The 15,793-nt window shown below is 41.3% G+C and overlaps 1 protein-coding gene across 1 annotated transcript; it reads left to right on the top strand.

The window, feature by feature from the left end:
* Positions 1 to 774: 774 nt before the first annotated feature.
* On the top strand, positions 775 to 14,294 carry vbp1 (von Hippel-Lindau binding protein 1). The gene is made up of 6 exons (XM_084165497.1): positions 775 to 939; positions 1,287 to 1,411; positions 1,778 to 1,844; positions 2,431 to 2,529; positions 12,435 to 12,573; positions 13,255 to 14,294. Exons 1-6 carry the CDS (start codon positions 859 to 861, stop codon positions 13,329 to 13,331), a joined length of 588 nt encoding a protein of 195 aa, XP_084021623.1. The 5' UTR covers positions 775 to 858; the 3' UTR covers positions 13,332 to 14,294.
* The last annotated feature ends 1,499 nt before the right edge of the window (positions 14,295 to 15,793 follow it).

Genomic DNA, 15,793 nt, shown 5'->3' with positions numbered 1-15,793 from the left:
GAAAATGCGATAGAAAAACATTGAACTTTCAATTTTTATTCGGTACATGAAAACTTAAGCGAAAAAGTAAATTTCATGTGCACTACGTCATCACACAGATTTTTATGCGCAACAAGTCAGTTTGGTGGAAACACACCATTGGCGGGAAAATTCACATATTGTTTTTAAGCAGATTTTAGAATATTCGCATGAAGATATGTCACCAATTGGATGGAAACCTAGCTACAAACGTTTATTGACATGGTTGTCAATTGAATTGCAGAAATTGATCGAAAGTCACAGAAAACAGAGGTTGTGGTGGCAGCGGCAGAGAAGTATTTGGGATTGCGAGGGTTTACTGCAGAACAGCTGCAGAGGGTATTGAGTGGTAGTGTTACGTCCTCTCAGACCGTTGGTCTGGAGTAGGATTAGATAGGGTTAAATAGTGGAATTGGGAGGTGGGTTTTTTAGAGAGGGCTAATAGTTGGAAGGGCAATTTTCCTTTCCCCCAATTTTGTATTACTGTAACAAATCATTTAATGTAGGTCATGAATGGCCTCACACACCAGTACAGTAGGTGGCGGTGTATGAACATACAAATTGGATGTGATCCGCCAATCAAATCTCAAAGAAGAAGAAGATGGGCACAACTAAAAGAAGGAAGCCATACACGCGCAAAGTATAAGGGAGTTATACTCCAGTCTAGTAGGTGGCGGTAATGCAACATTTATTGGATGCCACCCGCCGTTAAACCTCATCAAAGAAGAAGAATTGAGACGCACCCAAGGACTCGTCTCAAGCTTTCAAGACGGGCAAGTTCTTCAGTGGGTAACGCCCAACTTCTACGTAACGAAGGAGGGAGTTGAGTTTTATTTCAAGATGGCGACGACCATAGACACCTGCAATGCCATACAGGCGACAAAGAAAAAACATCTCGGAATCCCCGAAGCAATATTTGTGGTGTGTAAAATATGAATTATATACATTGTGGCCATTATACTTTATGAACTAACACTCTCGAATGTATTTGCCGCTGTCCAGCCTCTAAACTAGCCTGTCACGAATGCTAGCTAGCTAGGTTCATTCATATCCTTTTAGGGAAATGACGCCTAGAAAGTCCATTAGGCCTAGCTACCTACCTATCCAATTTGTCATGTCATCCAAATGCAATGAAACGACTTTCTTCAGCTAGCTATCTTGTATACTCACAATGGGTTTACTATATGGTGTGAATGACTCGTCTGAAAGCTAGCTAGTAAACTAGCTAGATAACCCGTTAGCGAACGTTATTTTGTGAATCGTTGTAGGAGGATGTCGAGTCGTTTATGAAGCAACCAGGGAACGACACTGCAGACGCCGTCCTGAGAAAACTGGATGAGCAATACCAGAAATATAAATACATGGAGCTCAACCTGGCTCAGAAGAAACAAAGGTAACTAATATACAGCATAAGATGTTAACGGTAACTACTTTAGTCAAATGTCAAAACAGCAACATACTTGACGTGTGCTTCATTTCGTTTGCCTGACATGTTATTGTGGGCAGAGATTGCACGTGTTGGACTATTCCATGGTTCCATTGTATCAAGTTTAGCTACTATTATTCCCAGACGAGAGGAATTTACCAATCTACAAACTCGTAAACTAGTGTGGTATTGTGTTGTGTCTTCTCTGGTGTTATGATTTACTCTATTTAGCTGGTAGGATGACCCTGAGTTTTTGATGGATAAATATGTAATAGTTCTGCTTCTATCGTGTTGTCATTCTTCTTCTATGGTGTTTCTATCTGCTGCACCCAGGTTGAAAAGCCAGATCCCACAGATCAAGCAGACTTTAGAAATCCTACTACACATGCAGAAGAAGAAGGTAAACAACATTCAGTGCACTCCTCTTATACACGTTTCATATACAGACAAAGATCCCACAAGTTTACCATGCCTGCTTTTTTTAAACCGACTTTTTGGTATATCTGAAAGGGGTATGGGGTAAAAACATGGCCAATTAAAAGCCACCTAAAGACCTAATCATGATTCCTGCATTTTCACAGACCCTGTAACCAAAATACCGGTATCGGGTCTGTAAATGGTTCTCTGATTTTTTGCAGGTAAATTCATTTCCGTTTCCGTTGTTTGACACCTCCCTAATTTGTAATGCAAACACCCCCCCATGGTTTAACACCCCCTACCCCTCCCAATTTGCCAGTTTCCCACTGATATGTATAAAAGTGGTAAATAAGGTGCTGTTTGAAAGGGGGTCATATAAACATTACCTTATATCTTTACAGGTAATATACCACATATTCTGTCTGAAATGGGTATTACAGTGATTACATTCTTGCAGGACAATTTGATCACTATAAGCGGTTGATCACTAACTGCATTCACAATCAGCAGAGTGCACCATATGTGGTGTTGAGTTACTTTGTTTTCTCCCCATATCCCTCATCCTATAGGAAACCACAGACCCTATGGAGACACACTTCCTATTGGCTGACAACGTTTACTGCAAGGCGTCAGTCCCACCCACCGACAAAGTCTGCCTGTGGCTAGGGGTGAGTACTACTACATGTCATGTGTACCTAGTAACATTGTTTGGTCTCATCCGATCACTTGTTCCCTATTTATGGAGCCCACTCCTTATCCCTGAGGTTAGCCCAATATTAGACCTCTGATTATTACTTAATTCATGAGACCAGGTCTAAGGGCATTCCATGGCGACAGCGTGTGATTTAATTCATGGTCCAATAACTGTACCTGCTTGCAGCATGTGTCCCGCTCCGAAGCTACATCCATAAAATGGTGGACTGTTTCAATTGGAGAATTGCCGTTTGCATCGCTGAGCAGTGAACAAGAAACTATTAAATCCACCTTTAAGATGCTACCCCCCTGCCCAAATCAAAATCTAATATGGATGTCAATGTTTTCTTCTGGCTTTGCGCGCACACGTTTCCTCTCCTTCCCATCTGGGGTAGCATGGTACCCATATTGCGAGGCTGATTAGCTAGACAAACAGGTGTGCGCGCGAAGTAAGGAAAACATATAGAGATGGGAGGGCCAGAAAAGTAATGTTATGCAAAGATTTGGTGAAGTGGTGAAAGAGGATCATGGCAGTGATGTGTTATGTGCAATGGTTGTGAGGCGCTATTAGGGTGGGGCAATGTCTGGAATGACACATAATCCCATCAACCTGTCCAACATTGTTGATATAAGATTTTATCGTCCATTTTTTTTTTTTTTACCCGGGGCAGTCGGAGGAGAGCGTTGCTGCGTTGGCTAGCAGAGATCTGTGGCATTGTGTTGTGTGACAAAACTGCAGTGGCCTGTTATTGTCCCCAGCACAAGGTGGACCTGTGTAATGTTCATGCTGTTTAATCAGCTTCTTGATATGCCACACTTGTCAGGTGGATGAATTATCTTGGCAAAGGAGAAATGCTCACTAACAGGGATGTAAACAAATTTGTGCACAACATTTTAGCGAAATAAGCTTTTTGTGCATATGGAACATTTCTGGGATCATTTATTTCAGCTCATGAAACATGGGACCAACACTTTACAGGTTGCGTCAATATTTTTGTTCAGTATAATTTGGAAATAATGCACAAAAACTATTTCCCATTGTATTAGTTATTGCATTTTCTCCCCAGTCCCTAAACATATTTGCTCCACAAAAGAAGCAGCGATAACAGAAATATAGTCGGGCAGTTGCAAAGGGTTATTAGCAATTGCAGGTGGACAAACAGCTGACCCGCGCACCACTACTGTACACACATCAATACACACATCAATACACAAAAAGCAAAGCACAATCATGGAAAACAAACACATTCTTCAGTAAAAAGGTCCTCAATCAGCCTATTGGAGTCAGGGATCGTCAACTACAGTCAAACTTTTGCCCCCGCCCCAGCTAACACCCCTGACTCCAATAATCAACTAATCATGATCTTCAGTTTAGAATGCGATTACACTGAACAAAAATATAAACGCAACATGTAAAGTGTTGGTCCCATTTTCATTTTTGAGCAGTAGCATTTATTTATTTATATACAGTACCAGTCAAAAGTTTGGACACACCTACTCATTCAAGGGTTTTATTAAGATTTTTACTATTTTCTACATTGTAGAATAATAGTGAAGACATTAAAACTATGAAATAACACATGGAAACATTGTAGTAACCAAAAAAGTGTTAAACAATCTAAAATATATTTTAGATTCTTCAGTGTAGCCACCCTTTCCCTTGATGACGGCTTTGCACGCTCTTGGCATTCTCTCAACCAGCTTCATGAGGAAGGCTTTTCCAACAGTCTTGGAGTTCCCACATATGCTGAGCACATGTTGGCTTCTTTTCCTTCACTCTGCATCCCAAACCATCTCATTTGGGTTGAGGTCGGGTGATTGTGGAGGCCAGGTCATCTGATCACTCTCCTTCTTGGTCAAATTGCCCATACACAGCCTGGAGGTGTGTTTTCGGTCATTGTCCTGTTGAAAAACAAGTGATCGGCCCACTAACCGCAAACCAGATGGGATGGCGTATCGCTGCACAATGCTGTGGTAGCCATGCTGGTTAAGTGTGCCTTGAATTCTAAATAAATCACAGACAGTGTCACCAGCAAAGCACCATCACACCACCTCCTCCATGCTCCAGTCCCCTAACCCTACCACCCCTCCCCTAATTGGAGTAAACTAATGGACAACAACACTTAGGCTTCTACTTCCAGCTTATACATACTCTAAAAAAAATTACGGACACAATATATTTTACAATAGATATCTTTTGTTTGTTTTTAGTCCCATCCTTCAGCTACCATCAACCCCTCCCATCTATCTCTGAAGACCATCCAGTTCGATTTCTATTTTGCCATATATTTTGAACTGTGCTGTTTCACAAAAGTTCAGAACCTTTCTATTCTCATATTTTCTACAGATTGTAAATTTAAAGATAACCTTTTTTGCGAAGAGTATTATAATATTATTGATCAATTGACAATGACTTTTCAAATCACCCAGTAGTGCTGTCTGCAGAGTTAGCGCCAACTAAATGTTGCACTTCTTCAACCATTCCTGGACCTGCGACCAAAGAAAAGCTACATATGGACACTACCAAAACAAATTATCTAATAATTTGCAGCAAAATCTGTACAGCTGGGATGGTTGTATCCCCCATATATATATATATATATATATATATATATATATCATTCTATTGGTTGCAAGAATCCAGCGATGTTTTGCGTATCAGTTCATAAACCATGTGCCATGGAATCGGTATATCAAAAATCTCTTCCCAGCTATTTTGCAATCTACGGTGCCTTTGGAAAGTATTCAGACCCCTTGATTTTTTCCACATTTTGAACATTACAGTCTTATTCTAAAATTGATTCAATATTTTTTTTTTAATCAGCAATCTACACACAATACCCCATAATGACAAAGCAAAAACAGGTTTTTAGAATTTTAAGCTAATTTATAAAAAATAGAAAACATACCTTATTTACATACGTATTCAGACTCTTTGCTATGAGACTCAAAATTGAGCTCAGGTGCATCCTGTTTCCATTGATCATCCTTGAGATGTTTCTACAACTTGATTGGAGACCACCTGTGGTAAATTCAAGTGATTGGACATGATTTGGAAAGGCACACACCTGTCTATATAAGGTCCCACAGTTGACAGTGCATGTCAGAGCAAAAACCAAGCCATGAGCTCTGAGAAAGGATTGTGTCGAGGCACAGGTCTGGGGACGGGTACCAAAACATTTCTGCAGCATCATGCTGTGGGGATGTTTTTCAGCGGCAGGGACTGGGAGACTAGTCAGGATTGAGGGAAAGATGAACGGAGCAAAGTACAGAGAGATCCTTGATGAAAACCTGCTCCAGAACGCTCAGGACCTCAGACTGGGGCGAAGGTTCACCTTCCAACAGGACAACGACCCTAAGTACACAGCCAAGACAACACAGGAGTGGCTTCGGGACTAGTCTCTGAATGTCCTTGAGTGGCCCAGCTAGAGCCTGGACTTGAACCCGATCGAACTACTCTGGAGAGACCTGAAAATGTGCAGCGACGCTCCCTGTCCAACCTGACAGAGCTTGAGAGGATCTGCAGAGAAGAATGGGAGAAACTCCCCAAATACAGGTGTGCCAAGCTTGTAGCGTCATACCCAAGAAGACTTGAGGCTGTAATCGTTGCCAAAGGTGCTTCAACAAAGTAATGAGTAAAGGGTCTGAATACTTATATAAATGTGATATTTCGGGGGGTTTTCAATTCGTACATTTTGAGTTTAACCACAATATTTGTTGTATTATCTGTTCTGTCTTTTCTGGTGGATTAAACAGAAATTGCAACCAACTTTCTATGGCTTGTTTTAAAAATAGTGATATTTTGGAGATTATTTCATTTTCAAATAACCGAGTGAGAGGTTGTAATCTGAATAAAGGGGGAAAAGGCCATTCTTGAACATGGGGTGAGACATTCTTACTAATCTGCTGGAGAACCATTTTGGATTTAAGTATATATTTTGTATGACTGACGCCTTTAGTGAGAGGTCTAATGCTTTAATATTGAATAATTTCTGCCCTCCGAATTCATATTAATTATAGAAATAGGCCCGTTTAGTTTGGTCTGGCTTGCCGTTCCAAATACAATTGAATCATTTTTGCTCATATAATAATAAAAAAAGACAGGTCGCTATGTGTAGGCAAGACCATAAGCAAATGGGTCTACTGGAATATAACTAAAGAGTTAATTAGGGTGATTTTTCCACAAATAGACATGCATTTTTTCCTTTTCCTGATAGCAAAATCGTATCTATATTTGCTAACTTTCTTTATAAATGTATTGTACTGAGATCATTTATTTATTTTGGTATATGTATACCGAGTATTTCCACATCACCGTCAGACAATTTTATTGGTAAACTACACGTAATGTAAAAGTTGTATTTTTAGTGATCCAATACGTTATATAGTACACTTTATCATAATTTGGTTGTAATCCAGAGAGGTTAGAAAAAGTATGTAGGTCCTCTATGAGTCTGTGGAGGGATGAATCATCAGCGTACAGTGACACCTTTGTTTTTAAGCCCTTGATTTCTAACCCCTTGATTGTTGTTGGATCTGATTTTAATAGCTAACATTTTGTTGGCATTATTTACTATTTTACACCTAGGGTTACTACACATAACTGTAAGTCATTTTATAAAAGATTCTCCAAAATTGAAATATTCCAGGCATTTACAGTGAGGGAAAAAAGTATTTGATCCCCTGCTGATTTTGTACGTTTGCCCACTGACAAAGACATGATCAGTCTATAATTTTAATGGTAGGTTTATTTGAACAGTGAGAGACAGAATAACAACAACAAAATCCAGAAAAACGCATGTCAAAAATATTATAAATTGATTTGCATTTTAATGAGGGAAATAAGTATTTGACCCCTCTGCAAAACATGACTTAGTACTTGGTGGCAAAACCCTTATTGGCAATCACAGAGGTCAGACGTTTCTTGTAGTTGGCCACCAGGTTTGCACACATCTCAGGAGGGATTTTGGTCCCACTCCTCTTTGCAGATCTTCTCCAAGTCATTAAGGTTTAGAGCCTGACGTTTGGCAACTCAAACCTTCAGCTCCCTCCACAAATGTTCTATGGGATTAAGGTCTGGAGACTGGCTAGTCCACTCCAGGACCTTAATGTGCTTCTTCTTGAGCCACTCCTTTGTTGCTTTGGCCATGTGTTTTGGGTCATTGTCATGCTGGAATACCCATCCAAGACCAATTTTCAATGCCCTGGCTGAGGGAAGGAGGTTCTCACCCAAGATTTGACGGTACATGGCCCCGTCCATCGTCCCTTTGATGCGGTGAAGTTGTCCGGTCCCCTTAGCAGAAAAACACCCCCAAAGCATAATGTTTCCACCTCCATGTTTGACGGTGGGGATGGTGTTCTTGGGGTCATAGGCAGTATTCCTCCTCCAAACACGGCGAGTTGAGTTGATGCCAAAGAGCTCGATTTTGGTCTCATCTGACCACAACACTTTCACCCAGTTCTCCTCTGAATCATTCAGATGTTCATTGGCAAACTTCAGACGGGCATGTATATGTGCTTTCTTGAGCAGGGGGACATTGCGGGCGCTGCAGGATTTCAGTCCTTGACAGTGTACTGTGTTACCAATTGTTTTCCTTGTGACTATGGTCCCAGCTGCCTTGAGATCATTGACAAGATCCTCCCGTGTAGTTCTGGGCTGATTCCTCACCGTTCTCATGATCATTGCAACTCCACGAGGTGAGATCTTGCATGGAGCCCCAGACCGAGGGAGATTGACATTTATTTTGTGTTTCTTCCATTTGCGAATAATCGCACCAACTGTTGTCACCTTCTCACCAAGCTGCTTGGCGATGGTCTTGTAGCCCATTCCAGCCTTGTGTAGGTCTACAATCTTGTCCCTGACATCTTTGGAGAGCTCTTTGGTCTTGGCCATGGTGGAGAATTTGGAATCTGATTGTTTGATTGCTTCTGTGGACAGGTGTATTTTATACAGGTAACAAGCTTAGATTAGGAGCACTCCCTTTAAGAGTGTGCTCCTAATCTAAGCTTGTTACCTGTATAAAATACACCTGGGAGCCAGAAATCTTTCTGATTGAGAGGGGGTCAAATACTTATTTCCCTCATTAAAATGCAAATCAATTTATAACATTTTCGACATGCGTTTTTCTGGATTTTTATGTTGTTATTCTGTCTCTCACTGTTCAAATAAACCTACCATTAAAATTATAGACTGATCATTTCTTTGTCAGTGGGCAAACATACAAAATCAGCAGGGGATCATACTTTTTTCCCTCACTGTATATATAAATTCCAGTCGCACTTTATCAAAAGCCTTTTCAAAGTCCGCTATGAATACCAGGCCTGGTTTCCCAGATTTTTCATAGTGTTCTATTGTTTCCAGTACTTGTCTTATATTATCTCCAATGTATCTTCCATGTAAAAACCTGTCTGATAAGGATGAATAATATCCGCCAATACCTTTGTAATTCTATGCATTTTGCTAGATTATTTGATGTGTAAGTGGCCTCCAATTTTTTATATGGACTGGATCTTTATATTTACCACTTGGATCCTGTTTCAGTAATAATGAAAACAAACCTTCTTGTTCAGTATCTGATAATCTACAATTTTTGTAGGAGTGGTTAAAACATGCTAATAACGGTCCTCTGACTATATCAAAAAAGGTTTGGTATACCTCCACTGGTAATGCCATCCAACCCTGGAGTTTTCCCGGACTTAAAGGCTTTAATTGCATCAAGACGTTCCTCCTCTGTAATTTGGCCTTCACATGAGTCTTTCTGTACAGTTGTTAATTTTACATATTCATAGAAAAACAATCCATACATTTGTCTTCGGTTAGTGGAGATGGAGGAGACTGAAACGAAAACATGCTTAAAGTACTTTGCTTTCTCTTTCAAAATATCGTTTGGTAAAACATGGGTGACTCCATCATTTGCAACAAGTTTCAGTAATTTCTTTTTGGTACCATTTCTATGTTGAAGATTTTATACTATATTACACTTGATCTTTCTTGAATAAGTTCCTCCATTCCTTTTAGTATTTCTTCTAACTTATTCTGTGCCTCTATGGTACAGTTTCTATTGCTGTCTATCTGTACTATTAGTCCTTCTAGTTCCTTTGTTAATATGGACTCTTTTGACCTAAATTGCTTTTGTTTTGAGTACTGAATTGCATGGCCTCTAAAGGTGTCCCATACAATAAGGGGGATCTGCTGTACCTATGTTATGTCGGGATAAAGCCCATTATAAATTATTCTGGCCTAGTTAACTTGTTTTTATCATCCAATAGGCTTTGATCAAATGTCCGATATCCTCGCCCACGTGGAAATTCTGTAAGAGTAATATACACTGCTCAAAAAAATAAAGGGAACACTTAAACAACACATCCTAGATCTGAATGAATGAAATAATCTTATTAAATACTTTTTTCTTTACATAGTTGAATGTGCTGACAACAAAATCACACAAAAATGATCAATGGAAATCAAATTTATCAACCCATGGAGGTCTGGATTTGGAGTCACCCTCAAAATTAAAGTGGAAAACCACACTACAGGCTGATCCAACTTTGATGTAATGTCCTTAAAACAAGTCAAAATGAGGCTCAGTAGTGTGTGTGGCCTCCACGTGCCTGTATGACCTCCCTACAACGCCTGGGCATGTTCCTGATGAGGTGGCGGATGGTCTCCTGAAGGATCTCCTCCCAGACCTGGACTAAAGCATCCGCCAACTCCTGGACAGTCTGTGGTGCAACATGGCGTTGGTGGATGGAGCGAGACATGATGTCCCAGATGTGCTCAATTGGATTCAGGTCTGGGGAACGGGCGGGCCAGTCCATAGCATCAATGCCTTCCTCTTGCAGGAACTGCTGACACACTCCAGCCACATGAGGTCTAGCATGGTCTTTCATTAGGAGGAACCCAGGGCCAACCGCACCAGCATATGGTCTCACAAGGGGTCTGACAATCTCATCTCGGTACCTAATGGCAGTCAGGCTACCTCTGGCGAGCACATGGAGGGCTGTGCGGCCCCCCAAAGAAATGCCACCCCACACCATGACTGACCCACCGCCAAACCGGTCATGCTGGAGGATGTTGCAGGCAGCAGAACGTTCTCCACGGCGTCTCCAGACTCTGTCACGTCTGTCACGTGCTCAGTGTGAACCTGCTTTCATCTGTGAAGAGCACAGGGCACCAGTGGCGAATTTGCCAATCTTGGTGTTCTCTGGCAAATGCCAAACGTCCTGCACGGTGTTGGGCTGTAAGCACAACCCCCACCTGTGGACGTCGGGCCCTCACATCCTCATGGAGTCTGTTTCTGACCGTTTGAGCAGACACATGCACATTTGTGGCCTGCTGGAGGTCATTTTGCAGGGCTCTGGCAGTGCTCCTCCTGCTCCTCCTTGCACAAAGGCGGAGGTAGCGGTCCTGCTGCTGGATTGTTGCCCTCCTACGGCCTCCTCCTTGTCTCCTGATGTACTGGCCTGTCTCCTGGTAGCGCCTCCATGCTCTGGACACTACGCTGACAGACACAGCAAACCTTCTTGCCACAGCTCGCATTGATGTGCCATCCTGGATGAGCTGCACTACCTGAGCCACTTGTGTGGGTTGTAGACTCCGTCTCATGCTACCACTAGAGTGAAAGCACCGCCAGCATTCGAAAGTGACCAAAACATCAGCCAGGAAGCATAGGAACTGAGAAGTGGTCTGTGGTCACCACCTGCAGAACCACATCTTTATTGGGGGTGTCTTGCTAATTGCCTATAATTTCCACCTGTTGTCTATTCCATTTGCACAACAGCATGTGACATTTATTGTCAATCAGTGTTTAATTAATTTATGATTAAACAGCATGATCATTACACAGGTGCACCTCGTGCTGGGGACAATAAAAGGCCACTCTAAAAGATGCAGTTTTGTCACACAACACAATGCCACAGATGTCTCAAGTTGAGGGAGTGTGCAATTGGCATGCTGACTGCAGGAATGTCCACCAGAGCTGCTGCCAGAGAATTTAATTTTCATTTCTCTACCATAAGGCGCCTCCAACGTCGTTTTAGAGAATTTGGCAGTATGTCCAACAGGCCCCTCAACTGCAGACCACGTGTATGGCGTTGTGTGGGTGAGCGGTTTGCTGATGTCAACATTGTGAACAGAGTGCCCCATGGTGGGGTTATGGTATGGGCAGGCATAAGCTACGGACAACGAACACAATTGCTTTTCTCGATGGCAATTTGAATGCACAGAAATACTGTGGCGAGATTCTAAGGTCAATTTTTTTTAAGGTATCTGTGACCAACAGATGCTTATCTGTATTCCCAGTCATGTGAAATCCATAGATTAGGGCCTAATTAATTTATTTCAATTGACTGATTTCCTAATGAACTGTAACTCAGTAAAATCTTTGAAATTGTTGCATTTATATTGTTGTTCAGTATAGTTTAATCAGCTGTGTATGCTAGCTGGGGAAAAAGTGTGACACCATTCCGGCCCCAGAGGGCTGGAATTGCTCATCCCTGCTCTAAAGGCATAAATTCATCCAATTTTAGAAATCCTTGGAGATTATTTTACAAGTAAAGTGCCAAAAAACTAAAAGCAGATTTACCTAACTCAGTAGAGATCTCCAGAGTTAGCCATCCCTGAGACCGGGTCTGCTATCTCGTACGTCTGTAAGTAAACAATTAAGTAAGGTACGGCCAAAGTTTATGCAGGAAGCCCAGTCTCTGCAGTCTACTGTAATATCAACCTCCCTCTCTCTCCTCTTCTAGGCCAATGTGATGTTGGAGGACGACATAGAATGAAAGCAAGCACTATTGAAGTCTACTGTTATGTTGTTCACTCACTTTGACTTCTCCATTTCCTCTCCTCCCTTGCTTCCCTCCATCCCCTCTCCTCTCCCAGGCCAAAGTGATGTTGGAGTACGACATCGACGAGGCCCAGACTCTGCTCGAGAAGAATCTGGCAACCGCATCACGCAACCTGGACTCCCTGGAAGAAGACCTGGACTTCCTCCGAGACCAGTTTACCACCACTGAAGTCAGTATCCTTACGCCTAAATATAGGCCCAGGGACTAGTGTTTAACGGGCCTGGAGGTTGGAGAAAAAGCTGTGATGATACAATGTTGTTTGAATCAGGGATGGGTAACTCTGGACATGTATTCATAAAGTGTCTTAGAGTAGGAGTGCTGCTCTAGGATCAGGTGCCCCACCCCCGTCCATTCATTATAATCTAAAAGGCAAAACAGATCCTAGATCAACACTTCTATTCTGAGAGGCTATAAGGTTATAAGCCCAGGTCTTTGGGAGCTGAATTATCTGCTGGTTTTACCATTAGGACAGTTTTATGGTCTGGTAGGGCTGAGTGATTGGTGCAGGTGTTTGACAGGTGACAGCTGTGGCAGACATTTGTGTCAAAGCAGGGAAAGCAAGTCTGTGTTCAGTAGGCACGAACCAGGAGAAAACAACAAATTGAAACTGATGAGGTACATACTTAACTTTGACAATTTGATCTTGTTCAAACTGTTGGGGTAAGTACTGTTGTTTTGATAGACTGGTGAAGACAGTGTTCCGTGCTCAAACAACTAAATTAGAGGTGCTTTCTAAGTAGATGCCGCATGGCATGCAAACACAAGGCGTGGTACTCTCCTTATGAAAATACTAGACAAAACGTATCTTTCATAGACTGAGATGTGTATCATCCTTAACCTATTGCCCCTCTCAGACATGGCACGAGTCTATAACTGGGACGTGAAGAGAAGGAGCAAGGACAACCTCCTCAAATCGGTTGAGAAGTCTTAAGAAAGAGGCCCCCCCATAACAACTATCTTCTCCCCATAGAAACCCGCCCCGGCAACCCGCCCCAACTCCATGTCTATGTTCACATCTCTAGTCTCTACAGTACAAGGTTGCATCCCAAATGACATTCTATTCCCTATATAGTGCACTACTTTTGACATCAAAAGTAGGGCACTGTATAGGGGATATGATGCCATTTGGGACTCAGCCCAAGCTTTATTCTATTGATTTGTTACTTTTAAAAATTATTTTTTCAAGTAAAGAAAGACAAAACAAAAGTTACCACGGCAGTTTTTTTGTATCATTTTATTACGATTATTAAGCCCTCATATTTTTTGACCGCCTGCGACTCTAGGTTTTCACTGTCCTCCACTTTCTCCTCCTCTCACTGTTCCCAAACAGTGAGAGTACCTTATTGTTCAAAACTGTTATTGATGTTGGTCTTCACTGTGTACTAGTTTGGGAACTTGGTTTGCTTTCGTAACACCCCGCGTTACTACCCATAATCCTCGCTGAGCAGGAAATAAGAGAGAGGAGGAGAAGCATCTCACAGTCAAACCTTCTTCTGATGTGTTTGCATGAGAATGTGAGACGGCAAAATGGTGCACTCCGGATTAAGAATGTTCAGACGTTTGTTCCATGCCCCCTCTTTCCTCTCCTCTGATCTGTCCCTTACTCCTATTTCCTGAATGAGTCTGAAATGGCACCCTATTCTCTATATAGTGCACTACTTTTGACCAAAAGCCTACAGGCCTTGGTCAAAAATAGTGCACTATATATAGGGAATAGGGTGCCATTTCAGACAACTTCTCAGCGTTCTTGTCTGTTTTTCATTATTTTCTCTTCCTCCTTTCTTGTTTGCTCCTCTTTCTGGCCTCTTCCTCAATGTATTTATTTGTCACGTTGTATCCATTAAGACACTTGAGTGATAAAAAGAAATGACAAAAAAATAAACTTTACATGGTGGTTCTGTGTTTTTTGTGTGTGTGTGTGGGTGACATGAAACATGCTACAGTGCAGTAGAAGGTGGGTTGAGCGTGCTCAGACATTTTATACTAACTTCACCTCTCACAGACGGGGTGGTATTCTGGCAAAAGGTACAACTTAATTTGGCTCTAAATTCCAGCATTTTAGATTTGAGATCAAATGTTTGATATGAGGCGACGGTACAGAATGCAACCTTTTATTTGAGGGTATTTTCATACATATCTATTTTACAGTTTAGAAATTAATGCACTTTATGTATCCATTTGAAGGTGTCAAATCACATTTTATTTGTCACATACACGTGTTTAGCAGATGTCATAAGTATTTGGACAAATTCAAGTGTCGTATTTAGTCCCATATTCCTAGCACGCAATGACTACGTCAAGCTTGTCACTACAAACTTGTTTGGATGCATTTGCAGTTTGTGCCCAATATAAATTAATGGTAAATGTATTGTCATTTTGTAGTCACTTTTGTAAATAAGAATATAATGTTTCTGAACACTCCTACATTAATGTGGATGCTACCATCATTATGGATAATCATGAATGAATTATGAATAATGATGAGTGAGAAAGTTACATATGCACAAAGATCATGCCCCCAAAACATGCTAACCTCTCACCATTACCAATAAAAGGGAAGGTTAGCATTTCTGGTGTGGTATGATATTTGTCTTATGCCTATAACTTTCTCACTCGTCATTATTCACGGCTCATTCATGATTATATGTAATTATTGTAGCATCCATATTAATGTGGAAGTGTTCAGAAACATATATTCTTTACAATAAAATGTACTACAAAATGACTACATTATTTACAATTAATTCCTATTGGGCACAACATAATCTGAAACAACCTAAACAAATTGCAAATGCGTCCAACAAGTTTGTAGAGTCACAAGCTGGATGTAGTCATTGCGTGCTAGAAATATTGGACCAAATACAAAAATGTTGACTAAATTAAATACACACTATAAGTGAATTTGTCCAAATAGTGCTTTCATTTCTAAACGGTAAAACATGTATGAAAATACCCTTCAGATAAAAGGTGAGACTGTACAGTCACTTCATATAAAACATTTGATCTCAAATGTATAGAGCCAAATGAAAATATTTAGCTTCACTGTCTAAATAAATACGTAGGGGAGTGTAACTCAAAGTCCTTCTGACTAGGGTTGCAAAAATCTGTTAACTTTCCCCAAATTCCCAGGACTTCCAGAAATCGTGGTTGGAGGTTTCTGGATTTCCTGCTTCTTCCCTCCTGATTCTGGAAGTCTTCCAACCAGGATTTCTGGAAAACTAGGGGATTTGGGGAAAGTTACCTGATTTTTTTGCAACCCTACTCCTGACTTCATAGCCTGGAAAGGCTCTTTTGATTTTGTCGGCACTATGCTTTTTTACTGATTGATTCTCATCTGTGTCTTTCTCACTCAAACACCCACATTGACAGCCACACACAGCACTCCAGCACCGC

Source organism: Coregonus lavaretus (assembly GCF_964263955.1).
Source record: "Coregonus lavaretus genome assembly, chromosome: 7".
NCBI classification, from domain to species: Eukaryota; Metazoa; Chordata; class Actinopteri; order Salmoniformes; family Salmonidae; genus Coregonus; species Coregonus lavaretus.
This window is presented reverse-complemented; position numbering and strand designations above follow the sequence as displayed.

Bases quoted from the DNA above. Each gene is read 5' to 3' on its own strand.
- vbp1 (XM_084165497.1), top strand. From the start codon at position 859: ATGGCGACGACCATAGACACCTGCAATGCCATACAGGCGACAAAGAAA. The intron at 940-1,286 runs GTGTGTAAAATA...GAATCGTTGTAG, and splicing joins TCCCCGAAGCAATATTTGTG to GAGGATGTCGAGTCGTTTAT. The intron at 12,574-13,254 runs GTATCCTTACGC...TGCCCCTCTCAG, and splicing joins GTTTACCACCACTGAAGTCA to ACATGGCACGAGTCTATAAC.